Here is a 26,330-nt window from a genome sequence, read left to right on the forward strand (position 1 = left end):
TACCTCGTAAGCCCAGCAGCGCCGTTGCATTAATATTGTTCTTCATAGGTAACGCCTCCTCCCTCCCTTCCTTCCTGAATAGATTGCAGCCCCCGGTACAACTGTAGCCCGGTCACGGTTTCCCTCAGCGTCTTCCGTGCCCGACTGAGGAGGGGGGGGGGGAGAGAAGGAGGGGTGCGGTAGGAGTGATAGAGAGGAAGGAGGGAAGGGGGTCGGAGAGTGAGGAAGAGGAAATGCTGACCCTGTAGGCTGGGCATCCAGCTCTGGGTCGCAGGGCAGTGGCAGAGGCTGAGCCGCTGCTGGGTTTATCCCCTACGGGTCCTGACTCTCCCTGCCGCCCGCCCATCCCAGTGGCAGCAGCAACGGGACCAGAACCCGGAAGCGCCTGGGCTCCGCCGGCCAGCAGGGGCACTGGAGAGGGGGGAGGGGAGGGGGTCGGTTGCCCGGCGTTGCACGGAAGGAGGTTGGGTGGGGATCGTCCTTGGCGCTTCGGGTGGGCGCAGCTAGGACAGCAGGGGGGGGGAGGGGTAGGGTGGAAGGGGGGTGGCTGGAGCGTTTCCTTCTAACCGGTTTCTTCCCCCCCCTCCCCCGCGCAGGTCCGGGCTCCCTGAAGAAACCCGGCAAGCTGGAGTTCTGCGGCGCCCTGCCCTCCCAGACCAGCTCCTCTCGCATGGCTTTCACCCACCACCCGCTGCCCGTCCTGGCAGGAGTCCGACCAGGTGAGGTCACGGCCCTTCCCTGCGGCTCGGGTTCTGGGTGGTGGGGGAGGGGGAGGGGGGGCACCTCGCCCCGGGGCTTCGGCAATTCGGAGGGAAGGGACGGGGGACGGGCGACCGGCAGGCGCCCTCCTGATCCAGAACGGAGGTGCTTTGCAGTTTTTTGCCCCCCCCCCATGCAGGCGGGGTACTGGGGTTATAGGGTGGGGGTTGAAGCTGGATGCGCTGCACAGAAGATCTGTGTCCTTAATACAGAGGCGCAGCCATGCAGGCCGGACCGGCGCGCCCGTCCTCGTTAAAGAGCCGATGGACGTCGGCGTCGCCTGCTTCTGGGTGGGGGGGGGGGGGGGGGAGGTCCCTGCAACGAGCTGTGTGCGTGCGCCTTTTGACCTCTGACCTTGTCTTTGCAGGGAGCCCTCGGGCCACGGCCTCGGCCCTCCATTTCCCCTCCAGCTCCATCATCCAGCAGTCCAGCCCGTACTTCACGCACCCCACCATCCGCTACCACCACCACCACAGCCAGGACTCGCTGAAGGAGTTCGTGCAGTTCGTGTGCTCGGATGGCTCCAGCCAGGGCACGGGGCAGGTGAGGCCCTTTACCCCCCACCCCCCTCTCCGTCACCGCCTTGGGCCGCGCGATTCGCCGCTGATGCCGGGGGAGGGGGGGGGGGAAGAAGGCATAAGCTCAGTCCCGGTGCTGCCTGGACCTTCTCCCTCCGTGCAGGAGCGGTGAGGCTGCTGAAAGGACTTGAAGTGATCGGGGCTGAGAGCCGGCGAGGCGAGGGGGTGATGACAGCACGGCCTCCCGCAGCCTCCTTCCCCCTACACCCCTGTTACAGCAACATCTCCCCCCCCCACCATGCATTCCCCCACATAGATCCCCTGTTATAGGACCATCCCCCTCATAGATCCCCTGATATAGGAGCATCCCCCACATAGATCCCCTGTTATAGGACCATCCCCCACATAGATCCCCTGATATAGGAGCGTCCCCCTCATAGATCCCCTGATATAGGAGCGTCCCCCTCATAGATCCCCTGTTATAGGACCATCCCCCCTTGTAGATCCCCTGATATAGGAGCATCCCCCTCATAGATCCCCTGTTATAGGAGCATCCCCCTCATAGATCCCCTGATATAGGAGCACCCCCTTATAGATTCCCTGATATAGGAGCACCCCCTTATAGATCCCCTGATATAGGAGCATCCCCCTCATAGATCCCCTGTTATAGGAGCATCCCCCTCATAGATCCCCTGATATAGGAGCACCCCCTCATAGATCCCCTGATATAGGAGCATCCCCTTATAGATCCCCTGATATAGGAGCATCCCCCCTCATAGATCCCCTGATATAGGACCATCCCCCTCATAGATCCCCTGATATAGGAGCGTCCCCCTCACAGATCCCCTGACATGGGAGCACCCCCCCTCATATATCCCCTGATATAGGAGCATCCCCCCTCATAGATCCCCTGATATAGGAGCACCCCCCTCATAGATCCCCTGATATAGGACCATCCCCCTCGTAGATCCCCTGTTATAGGAGCATCCCCCTCATAGATCCCCTGATATAGGAGCATCTCCCTTGTAGATCCCCTGATATAGGAGCACCCCCTCATAGATCCCCTGTTATAGGAGTATCCCCCTCATCAATCCCCTGATATAGGAGCATCCCCCTCATAGATCCCCTGATATAGGAGCATCCCCCTTATAGATCCCCTGATATAGGAGCATCCCCCCTCATAGATCCCCTGATATAGGAGCACCCCCTCATAGATCCCCTGATATAGGACCATCCCCCTCATAGATCCCCTGATATAGGAGCGTCCCCCTCACAGATCCCCTGACATGGGAGCACCCCCCCCTCATATATCCCCTGATATAGGAGCATCCCCCCTCATAGATCCCCTGATATAGGAGCATCCCCCTCATAGATCCCCTGATATAGGAGCATCCCCCCTCATAGATCCCCTGATATAGGAGCACCCCCCCTCATAGATCCCCTGATATAGGAGCATCCCCCCTCATAGATCCCCTGTTATAGGAGCATCCCCCCCTCATAGATCCCCTGATATAGGAGCATCCCCCTCATAGATCCCCTGTTATAGGAGCACCCCCCCCTCGTAGATCCCCTGATATAGGAGCATCCCCCTCACAGATCCCCTGATATAGGAGCATCCCCCTCATCGATCCCCTGATATAGGAGCATCCCCCTCATAGATCCCCTGATATAGGAGCATCCCCTCATAGATCCCCTGATATAGGAGCATCCCCCTCATAGATCCCCTGTTATAGGAGCATCTCCCTCGTAGATCCCCTGATATAGGAGCACCCCCCTCATAGATCCCTTGATATAGGAGCATCCCCCTCATGGATCCCCTGTTATAGGAGCATCCCCCCCTCATAGATCCCCTGATATAGGAGCATCTCCCTCATAGATCCCCTGTTATAGGAGCATCCCCCCTCATATGTCCCCTGTTATAGGAGCACCCCCTCATAGATCCCCTGATATAGGAGCATCCCCCCTCATAGATCCCCTGATATAGGAGCATCCCCCTCATAGATCCCTGATATAGGAGCATCCCCTCGTAGATCCACTGTATAGGAGCATCCCCCCTCATAGATCCCCTGATATAGGAGCATCCCCCTCATAGATCCCCTGTTATAGGAGCTCCCCCTCGTAGATCCCCTGATATAGGAGCATCCCCCTCACAGATCCCCTGATATAGGAGCATCCCCTCATCGATCCCATGATATGAGCATCCCCTCATAGATCCCCTGATGATAGGAGCATCCCCCTCATAGGTCCCTGTTATAGGAGCATCCCCCTCATAGATCCCCTGATATAGGAGCATCCCCCCTCACAGATCCCCTGATATAGGAGCACCCCCCCTCATAGATCCCCTGATATAGGAGCATCCCCCTCATAGATCCCTGTTATAGGAGCATCCCCCCCTCATAGATCCCCTGATATAGGAGCATCCCCCTCATAGATCCCCTGATATAGGAGCACCCCCCCTCATAGATCCCCTGTTATAGGAGCACCCCCCCTCGTAGATCCCCTGATATAGGAGCATCCCCCTCACAGATCCCCTGATAGAGGAGCATCCCCCTCATAGATCCCCTGATATAGGAGCATCCCCCTCATAGATCCCCTGTTATAGGAGCATCCCCCCCTCATAGATCCCCTGTTATAGGAGCATCCCCCTCAAGATCCCCTGATATAGGAGTATCCCCCTCATAGATCCCAGTTATAGGAGCATCCCCCTCATAGATCCCCATGATATAGGAGCATCCCCCTCATAGATCCCCTGTTATAGGAGCATCCCCCTCATAGATCCCTGATAATAGGAGCATCCCCCCCCTCATAGATCCCCTGTTATAGGAGCATCCCCCTCATAGATCCCCTGTTATAGCAACACCCCCCCTCATAGATCCTCTGTTATAGGAGCATCCCCCTCATAGATCCCCTGTTATAGCACACCCCCCTCATAGATCCTCTGTTATAGGAGCATCCCCCTCATAGATCCCCTGTTATAGCAACACCCCCCCTCATAGATCCCCTGTTATAGCACACCCCCCTCATAGATCCCCTGTTATAGCAACAACCCCCCTCATAGATCCCCTGTTATAGGAGCACCCCCTCATAGATCCCCTGTTATAGCAACACCCCCCTCATAGATCCCCTGTTATAGGAGCATCCCCCTAATGGATCCCCTGTTATAGGAGCGTCCCCCCTCATAGATCCCCTGATATAGGAGCTTCCCCCCTCATAGATCCCCTGATATAGGAGCATCCCCCTCATAGATCCCCCTGTTATAGGAGCGTCCCCTCATAGATCCCCTGTTATAGGAGCACCCCCCCCTCGTAGATCCCCTGTTATAGGAGCATCCCCCCTCATAGATCCCCTGATATAGGAGCATCCCCTCGTAGATCCCCTGTTATAGGAGCACCCCCCTCATAGATCCCCTTTTATAGGAGCATCCCCCCTCATAGATCCCCTGTTATAGGAGCGTCCCCCCTCATAGATCCCCTGATATAGGAGCACCCCCCTCATAGATCCCCTGATATAGGAGCGTCCCCCCCCTCATAGATCCCCTGTTATAGGAGCATCCCCCTTGTAGGTCCCCTGTTATAGGAGCATCCCCCTTGTAGATCCCCTGTTATAGGAGCATCCCCCTCATAGATCCCCTGTTATAGGAGCATCCCCTCATAGATCCCCTGTTATAGGAGCACCCCCCCCCTCATAGATCCCCTGTTATAGGAGCATCCCCCTCGTAGATCCCCTGTTATAGGAGCATCCCCCTCATAGATCCCCTGTTATAGGAGCATCCCCCTAATAGATCCCCTGATATAGGAGCATCCCCCTCATAGATCCCCTGATATAGGAGCATCCCCCTCATAGATCCCCTGTTATAGGAGCGTCCCCCTCATAGATCCCCTGTTATAGGACCATCCCCCTCATAGATCCCCTGTTATAGGAGCATCCCCCCTCATAGATCCCCTGTTATAGGAGCATCCCCTCATAGATCCCCTGTTATAGGAGCACCCCCCCTCATAGATCCCTGTTATAGGAGCGTCCCCCCCTCATAGATCCCCTGTTATAGGAGCGTCCCCCTCATAGATCCCCTGTTATAGGAGCATCCCCCTCGTAGATCCCCTGATATAGGAGCACCCCCCCTCGTAGATCCCCTGTTTATAGGAGCATCCCCCTTGTAGGTCCCCTGTTATAGAGCTTCCCCTTGTAGATTCCCTGTTATAGGAGCATCCCCTGTTATAGGAGCATCCCCCCTCATAGATCCCCTGTTATAGGAGCATCCCCTCATAGATCCCCTGTTATAGGAGCACCCCCCCTCATAGATCCCCTGTTATAGGAGCATCCTCCCCCTCATAGATCCCCTGTATAGGAGCGTCCCCCTCATAGATCCCCTGTTATAGGAGCATCCCCCTCGTAGATCCCCTGATATAGGAGCACCCCCCTCGTAGATCCCCTGTTATAGGAGCGTCCCCCTCGTAGATCCCCTGTTATAGGAACATCCCCCTCGTAGATCCCCTGATATAGGAGCATCCCCTCATAGATCCCCTGTTATAGGAGCATCCCCTCATAGATCCCCTGTTATAGGAGCATCCCCTTGTAGATACCCTGTTATAGGAGCATCCCCTCATAGATCCCCTGTTATAGGAGCGTCCCCCTCATAGATCCCCTGTTATAGGAGCATCCCCCTCGTAGATCCCCTGATATAGGAGCACCCCCCTCATAGATCCCCTGTTATAGGAGCGTCCCCCTCATAGATCCCCTGTTATAGGAACATCCCCCTCGTAGATCCCCTGATATAGGAGCATCCCCTCATAGATCCCCTGTTATAGGAGCATCCCCTCATAGATCCCCTGTTATAGGAGCATCCCCTCATAGATCCCCTGTTATAGGAGCATCCCCTTGTAGATACCCTGTTATAGGAGCATCCTGTTCTTGTCCTGCTGTGCCTGTGATAGGGAACCTTGGTTCCCCGGAGCTCCCAATCTTGCATTACTGCCCTGCTGGCTGACACCGGGCGGGTGGACGGGCTTTAGTCTTCCTTACGTCTGTCTCAGTCTTGCTGGAGTGCGGAGCTCTCTCTGCAGTGAGCGGCAGTGGGGAGTGTCCCCAGGATCTCTGATGGGGGGGTGCAAGAGGGGAGCCAGAAACATCTAAGAGGGTGCGTACATGTGCATTATTGTGTGTGTGCGTGTGTGTGTGTGGCGCGAGTGAGCGGAGAGGGGGTGGAGACCCCTCCCCCCCCACCCCAGCCTCAGGGCACTTGGGGCGTGCTGAGGACTGAAGGGGAGGGGGTGGGGGGAACCTGACAGAGCCTGGAATGGGGTGGGGTGAGCGAGAAGGCAGCAGCATCCGCTCCCCCTCCCCCCACCTTATTCCGGTTTCACTCACCTCCAGTCGCAGAATCCAAGTGGTGAGGTGGGGGGGGGGGGGGGAGCCTCCAGGCGCTGCCTCTCCCTCCCCTCCTCCCGCTACGCGCGTCCATCTTAAGGTTCCCGTCTGGCGCGGTCCACAAGTGCCCCCCGGCTGCGCCAGGGAAAGGGAGGGGGGCAGGCGCCCGGCCTCGGCCTCACCGATTGCTCGCTCGCTGCCCGTCCTCCCCAGCATCCACTTCCTCGTGGGGGGGGGGGGGGCAAAGGAGAGCGTTCCTCCCCCTCCAGACCCCCACTTCCTTCACCTTTCGGTAAAGTCTTTTCCATTTTTCTTCTTCATTTCTCTCTCTTTCACTCCCTTCCTACCATTAAAAAAAAAAAAACCAAATACATTTTTTCCCTCAAGGACTTTCACTGTTTGTTTAACCCGCTTAAGATTCTGCCCGCATTAGATGCCCCCGGGCGTGCATGGGGTCCATGGCTCCGGCGCAAGCTTGGGGGGCTGCAGGCAAGAGCAGGTGCACGGGAGGAGGAGGAGGAGGAGGAAGGGCCAGCCGTGCACTGCCTGCTCCCCTCCTACCCCCCTCCCCCGGCTTTTAAACGCCCCGGGAGCGGCGCTGCCAGCTGTGCGACGGCGGAGAGGGCTGCGGCAGATGCCACCCTAAGAAGCCTGCCGGGCAGACCGGATGGGACCGTTTGGTCCTTTTCTGCCATCGTTACTGTGCTGTTTATATGACCTGAGGTGAAGTGGCCACCTGAGCTCCGTGCTGGCCCCACACAGGAAAAAAAAAAAAAGAGTCGACAAAGCAAGGGCCGCCTCACAGGGCATAACACATGTGTGATGAGTTTGTCCAGAAGCCCCGTGCTATTCCCTAGCTTTAAAACCACCTGCTCGCCTTCAAATTAACGTCACCTGCTCTTTTAAAACAGTAAAATCCTCCCTGCCCTCCAGACACTAAGCAGCCTCTCCCCCCCCAACCCAAAAAAAATATGACACAGCAGCCTTCAAGGTCATTTATTTTTTGCCCTGTCGGTATGCGAGACGGAGGGCTACCGAGTGCCCCCGCGCGCTTTCGGGAAGCAAACACGGTCGTGTGCAAAGGTTTAGGGACTCCTGGTGAACACCGTATGTTTCAACGAGATCCTTACGTGGCCCGGCGTCTTTCTGTGATTTGTTATATGCAAAATTGCTATTTATTTAGTGACTTAAAACAGGTTGAAAATAATAAAACAGTGAACAGCGGCACATGCAAAAGTCCGGGCATCCTTCCAGTTGATTGATTTTTCTACTTTTAAAAAAAAAATCTGTAAAGGTCCCGATGCGTTAACTGATTCGTTAGGTTTCAGTTCAGGTTGTGGTTCTTGTTATGTCTTAACTTTCAACAACCATGGGGCTCCTGAAAGCAGCTGATCGTTTTGAAATGAGGATAATTCACTTTTACGAAGCTGGGAAATGCTATTAAAAAAAAATAAAAATCTCTATAAGCTTCAGCTAGAATTTTCAACTGTCAGAAATATAAAATTTAAAAAAAAAAGGAAGTTACTACAGTATTTTGTGTTTCTTGTGGCAGAACAGTTCAGTTTTTGTTACATCTGTACAAAGTACTTTCTTCCAAAATGTTTCAGGCTTATCGAGGTTTTGTTTTGCATAGTTTTAAACAATGTTGATTTTTTTTTGATGAGGTCTTAGAAATATCTTCTTCTAATAACTCTCCCAGGCAGATCGTTGCAGACAACCGTGCCAGCTAAACATATTTTAGCAGGTAATCTGCAGCGGATTCTGTTTTGCAAATCTAGCCAGTTTTTGGGCAGTTCAGTCGGAGATTCTTTTTTCCTTTCAGGCACTTCAAAGTGGATTGGGTTCAGGTAGTGCAGGCATTTCCCCTGTCCCCGGAGGGCTCACAGTCTTAAGTTTGTACTCTAGGCAAGTGACTTGCCCAAGCAGTGGCAGCAGGATCTCAATCCTGGCTTCCCTGGTTCGCAAGCTGCTCCTGTACAACCACTATTCACTCCTGCTTCCAGATCTTGACTTCACCTTCAGCAGTTCCTTGTAACTTTTTTGTTGTTTCTTAACAATGTTTCTGACAGTTGAAATTGCTAGCTGGAAGCCTTTATTTTTTATAGGCTTCCGCTGCTTTGTAAGAGTGAATGAACGTCATTTTCAAATGATCAGCTGCTTAGAGGAAGCCCATGGTTGTTGAAAGTAGACATAACAGTCACAACCTGAGAGGCTGGAAGAGTCAGGGTATTTGTTCAATAACTGAATTGTCTCCACCTGACTAACTGAAGACCTTTTTTTTTTTTATTTTTTTTAAATTAATTAAAGTAGAAATAACTCAACCGAAAGGGTGTCCAGACTTTTTCACATGCCATTATTAATATTTTCAATCTGTCAGAATCAGAAAATGAATAGTAATTAGGCATTCAAATTTGCAGAAAGATATGTTGTGCTTAATTTTGTACCACGCGGAGGTTGCGTCAGCTTCTGTTCACTCAGAGACCCATTGAAACATAACAGTTTGACCAGGGGTTGTCTAAACTTTTGCACACAACTGTATACATTTATTTAATGGAAATAAAGACAGAGAGATTTTTTTTTCCTCGGTGAGTGGGCTGTAACTCTATTCCCTTCAAGGACCAGCATGTGGCAGAGCTGGTTCCCAGTACCTTCAGCTGTTATTCTCTCTATATTCACACCATGAACTCATACTGTGGGGTAGAGGGGACGAGGTAAAAGGGGGGTTGGGGGGGATATGAGCGAAGCTGTTCTATTGGGCAAGCAGTCCATGTTTTTACAACTTTTATTTAAAAAAAAAAATTAAACAGAAAGTCATCGGGTGCCGGAGGAATTCGGGTCGCAAGGAAATTTTTTAAAAAATTTTAAATTTTTTTTTTAATTTACACATTTCACAAAGGAAAGATACCCCCCCCAATACAAAAAAATCCCACTCCTATCTCCCCAGCTAAAAAAAAATCCCTCCCACCCCCCTCCAAAAAATAAAAGTGAAGGGTACTGCAACTTTAAAATTGCCTATTCTGTTCTAAACCTCGTTCATGCCTCGCTCTATTTCTCTTGTTCACAGCCCAACGGCAGTGGTCAGGGCAAGGTCACGGGGTCATTTTTGCTGCCGCCCCCACCGCCTGTGGCCCGACCCGTGCCCCTTCCTATGTCCGACCCAAAATCCACCAGCAGTACCCCAGAGGGCGGAGTCTCAGCAGCTACGACACTATGTAAGTGGCGCTCACAACCCCACGACCTTCTCGCCCCCCCCCAACTTCCTCAAGCGTGAAGTGGGGGGGGGGGGGGGAGAGGAGGAACGGGAAAGAAGAGGTGGAGGAGGGGAAGCAGTGTCATTCAGAACAGGGGTGGGGAGGGAAGGAGAGGGGGGAGGGGAGGACCACCACCTCCACCGGGTCACCTGGCCCCCTTCACCCCCTCACTGGTTTCCCATCTCCCTCCCCTCCCCCCTCCCCCCCCCAGAGAGGTTGCACCAGTTGCCTGGTGTTGCCCCAGTTGCATGCAGGGACTTCATCCCTGAGACTACATCTCCCAGCATGCCTCGGTGGCAACAACAGGGCTGGGTCGGCATCTCCAGGCTGAATTGGGGGGGTGGTCAGGTGGTGGCTCCATTTTTCTCAGAGATGGGCCAGTCCGGCCCTGGTGTTACCAGTTGTTCCACAAGCAGAGGAGGGTGTGTGTGTGTGTGTGTGTGTGTGCAGGGTGGGGGGGGTTGGCAGAGTGAGGCAGGGAGGTGGAAACGAAGGGCCACATGTCCCAGCGTGCACTGCCTGCGCGTCGGTGTGCCCGCCTGTGGGTTGGGGGAGGAAGGAAGTGATACGGGGGCAGGAAGTGGGGTCAGCTGAGGGGATGGAGGAGGTTACAGGGGGCCACGTGGGCTCATGCCGTTCCTGCACATTCAGACTTTTAATTTGGGATCATCTCTCTCACTGGCACCCACCCAGCTTCTGCATCCCATGACTCGGCCGCAGGGGGGTGGGGAGGACCCATTAACTGGGGCGCAGGGAGCCCCTCCTTCATTTCTCTCTCTCTGCAAACCTTCAGGGGGGACTCCCTCTTTTCTTTTTGTTTTCATTTCAATTTTTTTGAATTTTCATGTCTTTTTTTTTTTTCCCCATAAAGTGCTGCAGAAGGATATTTAGGAAAAAAAGGTTTAAATATCAGTAGTGCAAAGCAGGGATCAAAAGTGCAGCTGGAATAGAGACACCGAGCGCACATGTGTGCAAGGACACACCCACATATACACACAGATCTCACTATAACACACCCAGAGGCACAAAGACATGAACACACGCACACACCTCCTGTACCACTCATACACACACAAAACAAGATACACCCAGAGGCACAAAGACATGAACACATGCACACACCCTCCGTACACACTCATGCACCACACACACACCACACCCATATACACACAGATCTCACCATAACACACCCAGAAGCACAAAGACATAAACACACGCACACACCCTCCTGTACACACTCATACACACACACACACCCATACACACAGATCTCACTATAACACACCCAGAGGCACAAAGACATGAACACACACACACACCTCCTGTACACACTCATGCACACACCCATACACACAGATCTCACCACAACACATGCAGAGGCACAAAGACATGAACACACATACACACCTGTACACACACACAGACCCCCCATATACACATAACTCACCATAACACACCCAGAGGCACAAAGACATGAACACACATACACACCTGTACACACACACAGACCCCCCCCATATACACATAACTCACCATAACACACCCAGACATGAACACACGCACACATACAGTACACACTCTTACACACACCCATATCATACAGATCTCACCATAATACACCCAAAGACATGAACACACACACACACCTCCTGTACACACTCATACACACACCCATATACACATTTCTCACCATAACACACTCAGAGGCACAAAGACATGAACACATGCACACATTCCCTCTACATACTCATGCACACACCCATATTGTAAATATCTCACCATAACACATGCAGAGGCACAAAGACATGAACACACATACACACCTGTACACACACACAGACCCCCCACATACACACAACTCACCATAACACACCCAGAGGCACAAAGACATGCACACACCTACAGTACACACTCTTACACACACCCATATACATACAGATCTCACCATAATACACCCAGAGGCACAAAGACATGAACACACGCACACACCTCCTGTACACACTCATACACACACCCTATACACATTTCTCACCATAACACCCAGAGGCACAAAGACATGAACACACGCACACACCTCCTGTACATACTCATACACACACCCATATACACACATCTCACCACAACACACGCAGAGGCACAAAGACATGAACACACATACACACCTGTACACACACACAGACCCCCCATATACGCATAACTCACCATAACACACCCAGAGGCACAAAGACATGAACACACGTGCACACATACAGTACACACTCTTACACACACCCATATACATACAGATCTCACCATAATACACTCAGAGGCACAAAGACATGAACACACGCACACACCTCCTGTACATAACTCATGCACACACCCATATTGTAAATATCTCACCATAACACATGCAGAGGCACAAAGACATGAACACACATACACACCTGTACACACACCCAGACCCCCCCATATACATACAGATCTCACCATAACACACCCAGATGCACAAAGACATGAACACACGTGCACACATACAGTACACACTCTTACACACACCCATATACATACAGATCTCACCATAATACACTCAGAGGCACAAAGACATGAACACACGCACACACCTCCTGTACATAACTCATGCACACACCCATATTGTAAATATCTCACCATAACACATGCAGAGGCACAAAGACATGAACACACATACACACCTGTACACACACACAGACCCCCCATATACACACAACTCACCATAAGACACCCAGAGGCAGAAGACATGCACACATGCACACACCTACAGTACACACCCATATACATATAGATCTCACCATAATACACCCATAGGCACAAAGACATGAACACTCGCACACCTGTAACACAAACCACACACCCATATACACCCAGATCTCACCATAACACATGCAGAGGCACAAAGACATGAACACACACACCCACCCATATACACACAGATCTCACCGTAATACTCCCAGAGGCACAAAGATATGAACACATGCACATCTGTACACACACACACACACACACACACCCATATATACAAAGATCTCCCATAATATACCCAGAGGCACAAAGACATGAACACTCGCACACCTGTAACACACACACACACACACCCATATACACCCAGATCTCACCGTAATACACCCAGAGGCACAAAGACTTGAATGCACGCACACCTGTACACACACACAGACACACCCATATACACACAGATCTCACTATAACACACCCAGATGCACAAAGACATGAACACACGTACACCTGTACACACACACACACACACCCATATATACAAAGATCTCACCATAATATACCCAGAGGCACAAAGACATGAACACTCGCACACCTGTAACACACACACACACACCCATATACACCCAATCTCACCGTAATACACCCAGAGGCACAAAGACTTGAATGCACGCACACCTGTACACACACACACACCACCCATATACACACAGATCTCACTATAACACACCCAGATGCACAAAGACATGAACACACGTACACCTGTACACACACACACACACATATACACACAGATCTCACTATAACACATGCAGAGGTGCAAAGACATGAACACACGCACACCTGTACACACACACACACCCATATACACACAGATCTCACCATAACACACCCAGAGGCACAAAGACATGAACACACGCACACACCTCCTGTACATACTCATGCACACACCCATATACACACGGATCTCACCATAACGCATCCAGAGGCACAGAGACATGAACACACACACATCACCTGTACACACTCATACACACACACACACACACACACACACACACCCATATACACATCTCACCATAACACATCCAGAAGTAGAAGACATGTGTACACCACCTCTCCACACAACACATGCACATGAAATGGAAGAGAAATCTAACCCGATTGGTAACTGCCTGTCGATTGGATTGCCTCACCTGGGAGGTGCATGGACACACACATATTGAACAAAGCTACTTCCAGTAGTCATGGATGCCCCCACTCTGGCCCAGCAGAGGACCCTCGGCGCACAGACGCTGTTAGTGCAACACTCTCTTCCCTCAGCCACCGAAGCCCGGGATCCCGGTGCTGGGCGTTACATCCCTTACTCCCCCCTTGCTGGATGCTCTTAGTTGATTTCCCGCGTACTTGGTGGCTCGGTTGGGAGGAGAGCCGGCATGGGGCACCGCTGCCTGAGGCGTGCCGGTCCTTTGCGCAGATCTGGAGACCCTACGGGTGCACAGAAGTGGAGTGGGGTCCCCAAAGAAGGCGGTGTCCTGGACCCTCGGGCTGAGGAATAGGTGGAAGGGGGGGGGGGATCTTCTTCGTTCCCCCTCATCCTCGTGGATTTTGGGACGGCGGCTTTTTTTTCCGGACAGTTCCATTTGAGTCTGCGACTGCGGGAGGGGTTCTCCCTCGTGTGTGTGTGTGTGTGTGTGTGTGTGTGTGCAGTCGGCTGTCGTCGGTTCTGCCCCACATTGCAAAAAGCAGACCATAACCCACCCACCCCCCACCCCTAAAATTAGCATTTAACCTGCCTGCGCTGCAGTATCGTGAAGCCAGCCCCTAACATCTCTTAGGATTTCTTCCTTGCCCGGGGGGGGGGGGGTTCCTTGACCCTGGGGTGGTCTCTGTCCTCCTACGCAGGTGGCAAGACGAACCCCTCTCCGTCTTCGGCCCGTGTTCGTGCTGAAAGCTCGTTGGATGTGGCTTCTGAATCTGGGAGGGTGGAGAGACGTTTCCTGGAAAGCTGTAATGGTCTGAATTAGAACTCGGAGCCCTCACCCTTTGCCGAGGGGCTCGTACGGGCAGCTCTGCATGCCTCCCTCAGCGCCGTCTGAAATTCAGTTTCTCCATCATGTTTCAACATTAACTCATCTTCCATTGCAGTTGCTGTGTGCTTACGTGCCCTGGGGGATAGACAGAGGGGCAGAGCCTGTGTCTGTGTTAGGTGTCTGCTGGCTGTGTGTGTGAGTTTATGCAAAGAATGAAGTCATATGTTCAGAAATGACAGCCTGTGCGCGTTAGGTGCGAGCTAGGATGTGCATGCATGGAACCTTTACATTCAGAACTGGCAGAGCCTGTGACACAGGACTATATGATAGGGTCTGTGTGTGTATTTGTGGTGTCGTGTGGTGTGCGTTGGGGTGACTGTGCGTAGGTGCGACAGGTCTGTTTGTGTATTTCTGTGTGTTGTTAGAGATGGCTGTGTGTATGTCTGATAGGTCTGGTGATGTGTGTCTGTGTGATAGGTGTGTGATGTGTGTCTGTGTGAAAGGTGTGTGAGGCTTGTTTGTGTGTTAGTGGCTGTGCATATATGTGATAGGTTTTTGTGTAATTGTATGTGTGTTAGAGATGGCTGTGTATATGTGTGATGGGTCTGTGTGTGTAAGGATTGGCTGTGCGTATGTGCAATAGGTGTGTGTGTGGTGTGTGTGTTGTTTTAGGGGTGGCTGTACGTATAGGTGATAGGTCTGTTTTGTGTTGTGTGTCTGTGTGATAGGTTGTGAGGCCTGTTTGTGTGTTAGTGGCTGTGCATATATGTGTGTGTGTGGTGTAATTGTATGTGTGTTAGAGATGGCTGTGTGTATGTGTGATAGGTCTGTGTGTGTATTTGTTATGTGTGTTTGTTAGAGATGGCTGTGTGTATTTGTCACGTGTGATAGGTGAGTGAGGTCTGTTTGTGTGTTAGGCTGTGCATTTATGTGATAGGTGTGTGTGTGTGTGTGTTAGGATTGGCTGTGTGTATGTGCAATAGGTGTGTGTGTGTGTGTTAGGATTGGCTGTGCGTATGTGCAATAGGTGTGTGTGTGTGTGTGTATTAGGGGTGGCTGTACGTATAGGTGATAGGTGTGTGTGTGTGTGCAGTGTTGGGTGTATGTCAGTCCCTAGCCAGATGTGTGTTTGATGGTTAGTAAAACTTCTCTCTCTCTCTCTCTCTCTCTCTGTCCTCCCTTGCCCCTCACCTCCGTGTCTCTCTCTGCACAGCATTCTCAGCGGCAGCCTCCTCCCCTGCCAACAGGTTTGTCGGCATCGGACCCCGGGACAGCAACTTTCTGAACATCCCCAGCAGTCTCAGGTAAGCTGGACCTATCCTGCTGGTGTCACATGGACACAGCGTGGCTCCTCTGGTGTCACATGGTTACAGCGTGGCTCTCATGTCACAGCACAGGCCTCTGGTGTCCACAGTCACAGCATGGCTCCTCTGGTGTCACATGGTCACAGCATGGCTCTCTTGTCACAGCAAGCCTCTGGTTTCACATGGACACAGCGTGCTCCTCTGGTGTCACATGGTCACAGCGTGGGCTCTCATGTCACAGCAGAGGCCTCTGGTGTCACACAGTCACAGCATGGCTCTCTTGTCACAGCACAGGCCTCTGGTGTCACACAGTCACACAGCGTGGCTCCTCTGGTGTCACATGGTTACAGCGTGGCTCTCTTGTCACAGCACAGGCCTCTGGTGTCACACAGTCACAGCATGGCTCCTCTGGTGTCATATGGTCACAGCACAGGCCTCTGGTGTCACAGCGTGGCTCTCATGTCACAGCAGAGGCCTCTGGTGTCACATGGTCACAGCGTGGCTCTCTTGTCACAGCACAGGCCTCTGGTGTCACATGGACACAACATGGCTCTGATATCTCAGTGCAGGCCTCTGGTGTCACATGGTCACAGCGTGGCTTACTGCAGGCCTCTGGTGTCACATGGTCACAGCGTGGCTCTGGTGTCACAGCGCAGGCCTCTGGTGTCACATGGTCACAGCGTGGCTCTGGTGTCACAGCGCAGGCCTCTGGTGTCACATGGTCACAGCGTGGCCTGGTGTCACAGCGCAGGCCTCTGGTGTCACATGGTCACAGCGTGGCTCTGGTGCCAGAGCGCAGGCCTCTGGTGTCACATGGTCACAGCGTGGCTCTCGTGTCTCAGTGCAGGCCTCTGGTGTCTCATGATCGCGGCCTGGCTCGGACGTAGCGCGTGCGAAGCGTGGTCAAAGGCAGGCTCCCGAGTCACAGAACTGTTTTTATCCACTGATTCCGTGGCTTCACAGCTGTGGGGGTGACACGGGTCTCCCACCCTGCGGGTGAGCGGAAGGGGCCAGAATCCCTCCGCGGTCTAAAAATCATTTGAAAGGGGCGCAGTAGAGCAGGGGGAGAGTTTGGTTCAGAAGCTTTGAAAGTTCGTCCGTGGGGCGCTCTAGTGGCCGGAGGAGAGAGGGAGAGGGGGTGGATGGGAGGCGCAAGTCCTTAAGGAGAAACTTTTTCTCTCTCTCTTTCCCTCCACCCCAGACCCTGATGCTCCCCCCCACCCCCCCCCCCCCCACCACCACCCCGGTCACGTCTGCCCCGTCTGGTTTCCAACGGCAACCAGACGTGTCGTCAACACCCAGATGAACTTGGACTTGAGAAGGGAGGGCCTGGGTCAGGCTTACGGGGGCCCCTGCCAAGAGAGAGGCTTCATGTGGAGGAATGCGCTCGGGTTACGCGGGGAGGAGAGAGGCCTCGGATTTCATTTCTGCTTTTTTCCCCGTACAGCAGCCCCCGCTCTCTTATTAAAACAAAAAAACATAACCCCCCCCCCCCCACCCACCACCACCACAGGAGAGAGCGGGAAGCCGGGACCTTTCCAGGCCTCTCCGCAGCTGAGTGAGTGGTGGGGGGGGGGGAGGGAGGGGGAGTTTTAAACGGGTTTCATTTTTCTTCCTTGGGGAGGGAGAGGGGTCCAGGTGGAAAGCTCCAGAACAAGGTAACTCCCCCCCCCCCCACCAAAGCCAGATGGGGGAGGGGGAGCTGTAAAGGGGGGGAAGAGAGAGGAGAGGGAGTTGGAAATATTTATTCTAATAATATTTTCTTAGCGGCCTGGTTTGAATTCTTGTCTTTGTTTAAACCTCTTGCTTGCCAGGGAGGGGCCCCGCCTGCACTGGAGGGGGGGGGGGGGGAGTGCAGCCGCATGCCTGGCGGGTCGTGAGAAGTTTCAGGAAAGTTTGCGAGAGGCATCCCACACCCCCCCCCCCCCCAGCGATCTATGACTCGCTCTCTGCCCCGGGCAAGAAACCATCCTACCCACCACCATCCACTACCACCCTCCTGCTGATTTAATATCCCACTCCCTTACCCTCACCTTCCCCCCCCCCATACTAAACTAATAAAATAATGATTTGGGGGGGGGCGGCAATGGTACTCCCAGCAGAAGCCATGCGTTGACTTTCCCTCCCAAGCCGAGGCAGCATACTTAGGGAGAAGGTGGGGGGGGGGGGGGGCAGTAGAGTAACTGCCCCAGCCCAGGTCAACCCAAGTGGCTTGATCCGGTCCTGGGTTTGCCCCCTGGCACGGATTTCCCCTTGCCAGAGTGAGCCCCGGTGAGCCCCAGGGCGGTTCGGGCTCTCAGCATATCCGCATGGACCTTGCATGAGATGCGTTTCCATGCTCCGACTTTCCGGTCCCATTCGTTTCAGTCTGGGGAGGGCATGGCCCCCCTGTCAGTCCGAGGGAAAAACTCCACCGCGTCTGGGAGGAGATGGAATTCCTGTGAGTTTAGAACCGAGCCATGCCCTGTGATTTTACCAAAATACATTATTTTTTTTTTGCTGACCTTAACGTGGGCTCCGAGCGCCCCCTCGTGACGCCCCTTGGATTCGCAGGCTCCGAATTCACCTCCCTCCGGCTCTCTCTGCCTTTGCTTACCTGGATGAATTAATGCATCGGGAATGCCCTGCGTGCCTTCGCATCCCCCGCACTAAGGGAGGGAGGGGGTTAGTGCCACGTCTTGGAACCTTCCGTGCCGTGGAACAAGAGCGCGCAGGGGTTCCCGAACCCGTCCGGGAAATCCAGGATGCACGAGATTAAGTTCCATGCAGTGCAGCCCATAGGTGCGGGTCTATCTCGTGCATGACATTCATTGCGCATCTCCTAGGAAGCTGGACTGGCTGTGGGTGGGCGTGGGTGGGAGGGACCCGCTGGAATACCGCGCGCTGCTTATCCCGTGGAGTTTTCCATGCCGCGCCAGCCTGCAAAGCGAGGCAGACCTCCGGGTTTTGTGTGCGTGACGGGAGCGCTCCCGCACGCGGCCAGAAACCCATGCAAGGGAAATGTATTTTAATTCTCGTGGGTGTTTTTTTTTGGTTTTTGTTGTGCACCTGAGCGTGAAAACAGCACTTATTTTCTCTCTGCTTGACTTTTTCTTCTTTTTTCAGTCCTGGTTCCTCTGACGAGAGATCTTGAGAAATTTTACATCTGCAAAAAAAAAAAAATATGAAAATTTAAAATCTTAAAAAAAAACAACAACAAAAAAACAACAACAGGAGTAACAAAAGAAATTAAAAAAAAAAGTCCACCAGGCGACGAAAAGACAAAACAAGAAGAAAAAATAACCTGACAAATTGTATCATCGGCTCTCGACCACGCACGGCGAGAAGATAAGGAAGGGGGGAGGGGAAAAAAAAAGGAAACTGGAGAAGGTCGAAAGAACCGCGACGCGAGCTGCGCGCGCGCAGAGAAGTCGCGTTTCCGTGGTGAAAGGCCGTGGCCCGCCGAGGACTGGCAAAGACTCGTTACGCATGTCGGGCTCCTACTGAGAGGGATGCGGAGAATCATCCGACCCGCACCACCACCACCACCACACACCACCACCCGCGCATCAAAACAAAAGGAATCGAGAATTTAAAAAAAAACAAACAAACAAACCGGTGGGACTCGTCCGCATGCAGAGAACTGGCGAACGCTTGGTCGGGCATCGCTCGCTTTTCCTCTTCCTCTCCCCCCCGCCCCCCCTCCTCCCCGGACTATGACCTGATGGCGTAGCTCTAGTTGTGAGGAAGGCGATGGTGCTTTGGCGGAGGGAACGGGCTCCTCCGTATATAAACCTGCAGGAGCCCACAGATTTTTGTGTGTGTGTGGGGGGGGGGGGGGGGGGTGCGCCAGAGGTACTGATGGGGTTTACCCCCATTTTATGCTCGGCTCCTTAGGAAGACTGATTTCACTATAATAGGCAGGTTCTGACTCCCTAACGCCCCTCTCTTCCGCCGGCCCTCGCTTTGCTCTAGAGGGCCAAGCCGGCGGTTCGGTGAAACAGCAGTCGTTTGGTGACAGATCGGGGGGCGGGTGGGGGGGTGCCTGGGAGGCGTCTGCTCTCTCTCTCTCTCACCGTGGCTGCTGTGGGCAGTCATGGTGGTGGCCATATCTTGTGAAATCTGGAGATAGGAAATGAGGTCGTGGCTGCTGGACTCATACACACCCACCACTGACATCACTTCCTGCCTCTGGGTTCCGTGAATTGGCTGTGGGCTTGAGTTCGTTTAAGGTGTATTCCTGGCCTGCAGTCAGCCACAGGCGTATCCCACCTAATCCCTTCCTGGGCATACAGACCCTAAAGGGGCGGGGGGGAAGAAGGGGGTCATGCCCCTGAGCAGAGTGTCATTGGTTTGTATACCAGCCTTGGGGATTGATGGGGTAAAGCAGTGGTTGAGAATTTTTTTTTTTTTTGGGAGGGGGGGAACCATTATCGATGAATCTTTGCGCTTTTCCTGTGTTGTTCGTTGGCAGAGATCTATGTACAATGCTGAATATAACCTGTGGGGGGCATGGAATCCCTTTGCGAAAGGAAGAATGGTAAAAATCTACCTTTTCCCCAAACACTCCACACCATCGAACATTTGAGATTATTAGAGTCTGTTAAAAACAGCAGAAACGTTCTGCAAGGGCCAAACCCACTAACTCATCTCACTAGCCCCGTGACCCTCCCTTGAACACACTAAATCAACCCAAAAGTTGACTGATTCCTCCCAGGAGCCCAATGACTCCTTCCCCCAGACCTGCTGATGGTCCACTCCCTCACAATTGATACACCCGTCCTGTGTCACCCGCACAGATTAATGTCTCTCTATAGACTGATACACCCTCCTGTGTCACCCACCAGATTGTCTCTCTATAGACTGATACACCAGTCCCTGTGTCACCCGCGCAGATTAATTCTCTCTAAAGACTGATACACCCGTCCCTGTGTCACCTGCACAGATTAATGTCACTCGGTAGACTGATACACCAGTCCCTGTGTCACCCGCACAGATTAATGTTTCTCTATAGACTGATACACCCGTCCCTGTGTCACCCCACATTAATGTCTCTCTTTAGACTGATACACCCGTTCCCGTGTCAACTGCACAGATTAATGTCTCTCTATAGACTGATACACCCTCCCCTGTCACCTGCACAGATTAATGTCTCTCTATAGACTGATACACCCGTCCCCATGTCACCCGCTCAAGATTAATGTCTCTCTATAGACTGATACACCCGTCCCTTGTCACCCACACAGATTAATGTCGCTCTATAGACTGATACACCCATCCCCATGTCACCCGCACAGATTAATGTCTCTCTATAGACTGATACACCCATCCCCGTGTCACCCGCACAGATTGACTCTCTATAGACTGATACACCTGTCCCCGTGTCACCCGCACAGATTGACTCTCTATGGACTGATACACCCGTCCCCATGTCACCCCACAGATTGTCTCTCTATAGACTGATACACCAGTCCCTGTGTCACCCGCACAGATTAATTCTCTCTATAGACTGATACACCCTTCCTGTGTCACCTGCACAGATTAATGTCACTCTGTAGACTGTTACACCAGCCCTGTGACACCCGCCATGATTAATGTTTCTCTATAGACTGATACACCTGCCCCCGTGTCACCCGCACAGATCATTGTCTCTCTATAGACTAACACACCCGTTCCCGTGTCACCCGCACAGATAATGCTCTCTATAGACTGATACACCCATCCCCGTGTCACCCGCACAGATTGACTCTCTATAGACTGATACACCCGTCCCGTGTCACCCGCACAGATTGACTCTCTATGGACTGATACACCCGTCCCCGTGTCACCCGCACAGATTGTCTCTCTGTAGACCGATACACCCGCCCTGTGTCACCCGCACAGAGTAATGTCTCTCTGTAGACTGATACGCCTGCCCCGTGTCACCCGCACATTATTAATGTTTCTCTATAGACTGATACACCTGCCCCTGTCACCCGCACAGATTATTGTCTCTCTATAGACTGACATACCCGTTCCTGTGTCACCCGCACAGATTAATGTCTCTCTATACTGGCACACCCGTTCCCGTGTCACCCGCACAGATTAATGTCTCTCTATAGACTGACACACCCGTTCCTGTTACACCCGCACAGATTAATGTCTCTCTATAGACTGATACACCCGTCCCTGTGTCACCCGCACTGATCGATGTCTCTATAGACCGATACACCTGCCCTATGTCACCCGCACAGATCAATGTCTCTCTGTAGACCGATACACCTGTCCTGTGTCACCTGCATAGATTAATGTCTCTCTATAGACTGATACACCCGCCCTGTATCACCCACACAGATTAATGTCTCTCTATAGACTGATACACCCACCTCTGTGTCACCAGCACAGATTAATGTCTCTCTATAGACCGATACACCCGCCTCTTTGTCACCAGCACAGATTAATGTCTCTCTATAGACTGATACACCCGCCCTGTATCACCCACACAGATTAATGTCTCTCTATAGACTGATACACTCGCCTCTTGTCACCAGCACAGATTAATGTCTCTCTATAGACCGATACACCCGCCTCTTTGTCACCAGCACAGATTAATGTCTCTCTATAGACCGATACACCCGCCTCTTTGTCACCAGCACAGATTAATGTCTCTCTATAGACTGATACACCCGCCCTGTATCACCCACACAGATTAATGTCTCTCTGTAGACTGATACACTCGCCTCTGTGTCACCAGCACAGATTAATGTCTCTCCATAGGCCGATACCCATCCCTGCATCACTTGGTGTAAAGGACTGAGGCATGAAGTGATCCTTTTATAATGTAAGCAACAGTCTTCCTTGACTTGACTGTGTTGAGACCATTTAGTTAGGCTTCATTTTTTTGGTTTTTCTGCAAAATAGTTTTGGTTTTGGTTTTTGGTTTTTTTTTTTAATTAGTGTTTAGCTTGAGGAGAGGAAATCTTTTCAGCGAGAGTCCGTCCCTCCCTACACCTTAGATTAGCCCGTAGCCGGGGGTCTTAGCCAGTAAAATTGGGTTTAGCTACAGGCCACTGAAACACGGAAAGAAAACGCGTACGACGTCGCACCTTAAAACGAACAAAAATGCAATAGGTCACGTTAAACAGGTTTTTTTTTTTTCTCCGTGATGAGTGACAGCGGAAGGCTTTGGGTGCTGTCGGACGCCCATGGACGTATGCTTGCAAACCTATGCTAAAAAGCTACTCTAAAGCCCGCAGACATGAGATTCTTGCATCTCCTTCCTGGCTAATTGCTCTCTCCTGGGCATCCCTCGTAACCACGTGCCGATTTTAAATGACAGATTTTTTTCCTCTCTGCCCCTTCCCTTGGAGACTCAGCTCAAGCGCCGTTATGCACCCGGCCTTCCTTGGGGGGGAGGGGGGGGGGAGTGAGAGGAGCAGTTTGGGTCCTTTGCTAAAGCTTTGAGGGCTGGCGGACACAGAGCAGGTCACGGCCCGCTGTCAGGCTGCGCGTGGCTGGTCAAGCAGGCGCTGCTTTGCCCTGTCGGCTACGGGGATGGACCGGCGCCGGTCTCTCCAGGCCTTCTTAATGGCTTCCGGGACTCCCCGGGGCATTGCTCAAGTAATGTCTCGCTCTCTCTTAACTACCCCCCCACCCCCCCCCCTCCAAGTGAAAATAAATCTGTTTGTGGTAAGGGAAGTTTGAACCGTGGTCGGGGGCCGAGCGCTGCGGGTTTCCCCTCACCAGATCCGTTTTAACCGCTGAAGTGTTGACGCGTGGCCACCCCCCCCCCCCCCCGGATTTACGGTTGAAATCTTGCTTCGTGCTGAGAGAGGGGGGGGAGGGGGGGTCAGTACCTCTTCGTTAAGCGCGGGGTCGCCGGTCTCCGCTTGCCGCTACGTGTTTTCTACCCGTCGGGTGCGCGCGGGGGTGGGGGGACAAAAAAAAACCGTGCCCGGCTCGGCGACCCCCGTAAACCCCACCCCCCCCACCCCGGGCCGCCCGTTACCGACCACGTGCGCGCCACCTCCCTAAAGCGGAGGAAACCAGCGAGCGGCCCGGAACGAGGAAACGCCCCCCCCTCCCCACCGGCACGCAAAGAGGGTGGGGTGGGGGCTTTATGGTGTCTGAGCGTGCGGCGCCATCTGTTGGGGGGGGAAAACGGTTCCGTGGGGGAGAAAGAAGGAGAAAAAAAAAAAGACACTTTAAATCCAAATCGCACCCCCTCTCCCCCCCCCCCCCCCCCGATGAAGTCGCGTGCAATGTTGGATGTATTGTTCTGGGTGGGGGGGGGCAGTGGGAGGGTTTTTTTAAATATCTTTGTATTTGGAGATTGTTAGGAGAAGATGAGTGGAAGGAGATTTTTTTTTTTTTTTAAAGAAAAAAAAAAAAAGAAAATAACCCAAATATTGTTCTATTTTGATTTAAGGAATTTAACCAGGTCCCTGGGGGTCCGGGGGACTCTAAACTCGATGGACCTGCCCAATCTCCTCACCAGAAGGGATATAAAACAAAATACGAGAGGTTTTCTCTCTTATCTTCGGTTGGTTTTTATGTATATTATATAAATATATATATATATTTTTTTAATTCTTTTTTTTCTTTTGCTTTTTTTTTTTTTTTTAATGTTTATTAGTTGGGATGATTTTATATATATATATATATAATTTTTTTTTTTCTTTTTAACCCTTCCTCCTTTCCTCCGCTATGAGACCGCTTTAAGGAATTTAAACAAACAAAAAAAACAAAACAAAACCCCAACACATTTTCACAGAAACGGACGCAAAATTTAAAAAGGGAAAAAAAAAAAAAAAAAAGAGATAAAATCCTACATAGAAAAATATTGCATTAAAAAAAAAACAAAACGCAAACCAGTTCTCTATATTATGGTGCTTTTATGTTTTTTTCTTAACGTTCATCTGGTTCGCTTCTCTGCATTTTTTTTTTTTTTTTTTAATTACAGTAAAAATCCCGGGGTCCCCGTCCCTCCCGAGAGGCCGATCCAGGCCTGCTGTCGTGCGATCCCCCAGCGGGAAGTGAAAAACTACATATCCCAACATGCAGTTGGGCGGGGGGGGTGGGGAGGGGGAGAGAGGCCTCTCCTGTTATGACCCAGGTGAGAGGGCGACCCTGGATAAAGTCTTACAGATTTGCTGGGGGGGGGGGTGGGGGGGTGAGGCACTCGGCAGGATTCTCGCGTGGAGCGTTGCGTGAGCTGCAGCTCGCCATGGAGCCTCCTGGCGTTTGCTGTACGGCGAAGGCTGTGGCGGGGTGAGAGGAGACCTTTCCCCTTTCCCCCCCGCTGCGGCCGCCCCCGTGACACGTGCAAGGTTCGCCCGGCTGGTGTAATTATCTCGTTGGCTTGAATTGGTCCCTGGGTCCTGGAGATCGTAAATCGTTCTCTCTCGTCTGGCTGGAAAGAGGCGACTTCCTAGGGTTGCCGCCTTGCCTTAGAATCCAGCAAGGCAGATGGATCCGGTCCTGGTGTTACCTGCAGTGCATGCTGGGAGTTGTAGTTCTGATGGGTTTTTTTTGTTTTGTTTTTTAAGGTGGGGGGGGTGCACCTGCAACCTCCATCTTTATCCCCGAGCCTGCCCTATCGCAATGCCTTACAGCAAACCACTGGCCACTTACTACAGTGCCTTCGACTTTTTTTTTGGGGGGGGGGGGAGGGTTGGTACGCTGACCCCCCCCTCCCCCCAGCCCTCAGCAAGAGTGGAAAGACGGCACCCGAGCTACTGATTGGGTCGGGTCTCCGTCTGCCCTCAGACTGAAAGCATGGGTGGGGGGGGGGGTCCGTAAGAAGAGACCCCTGCAGTAAAACTCCTTCGGCGCGCGCAGGGAGGAGAGAAGGCAGGTCTCCTTTTATGCCCCCGCCTTGGCTGGGCGTCCTTGTGACGGGGATGACTTGTTTCGGTCCCGGGCTCCGGTGACGACCCCCCCCCCCCTCCCAAACGCACGCAGAAGGGAAGCAGCCGGCTCACGTTAGGAGGCTCCTGCGAGCCCGCGGCTGAACGCCTCCCCCGCCGTCCGCACCTTAATAAAACGCGTCTCTGGCTTTTCTACTTTATTTTTGGAAGGGGGGGGTTATTTTACTGTCTTTCCAGCTTGCCGGGGGGGGGGGGGGTGCAGATTGCTTCCTTGGTTTATTATTATTTTTTTTTTTTTTGCGGACGTGCGTCCCTCCTGCTCCCCCCTCCCCTCCCTGTGAATACAGTGTTCCCCCCCCCTCCCCGCCCGCCGCTGTCGATGTGATATATCCGGTACGGTTTTGTTCGCCTAAAGCTTGCGCCGCTTTCTTCTTTCCCTTCAATGGTTTTTCTGTGTCTGTGAAACAAAATGTGGGGGTGGGGGGGGGGAAGGGGGAAGGGTGGGGGGTGAGCAAAATCCCTC

The 26,330-nt window shown here is 52.6% G+C and overlaps 1 protein-coding gene across 3 annotated transcripts in view; it reads left to right on the forward strand.

The window, feature by feature from the left end:
- Positions 1–19,208, forward strand: part of NFIX (nuclear factor I X) — a 151,334-nt gene extending 132,126 nt beyond the window's left edge. For 2 of the 3 annotated variants that reach the window (XM_029585516.1, XM_029585517.1), the window contains 5 exons: positions 597–719; positions 1,127–1,302; positions 9,706–9,853; positions 15,890–15,980; positions 19,086–19,208. In XM_029585516.1, the coding sequence (XP_029441376.1) occupies positions 597–719; positions 1,127–1,302; positions 9,706–9,853; positions 15,890–15,980; positions 19,086–19,113 (566 nt within the window). In that variant the 3' untranslated portion in view covers positions 19,114–19,208. The remainder of the gene's footprint in view (positions 1–596; positions 720–1,126; positions 1,303–9,705; positions 9,854–15,889; positions 15,981–19,085) is intronic. The other variant, XM_029585518.1, reaches the window with a different exon arrangement.
- Positions 19,209–26,330: the final 7,122 nt, after the last annotated feature.

The sequence above is a fragment of the Rhinatrema bivittatum genome, chromosome 19 (assembly GCF_901001135.1).
Source record: "Rhinatrema bivittatum chromosome 19, aRhiBiv1.1, whole genome shotgun sequence".
Classification (NCBI taxonomy): Eukaryota; Metazoa; Chordata; class Amphibia; order Gymnophiona; family Rhinatrematidae; genus Rhinatrema; species Rhinatrema bivittatum.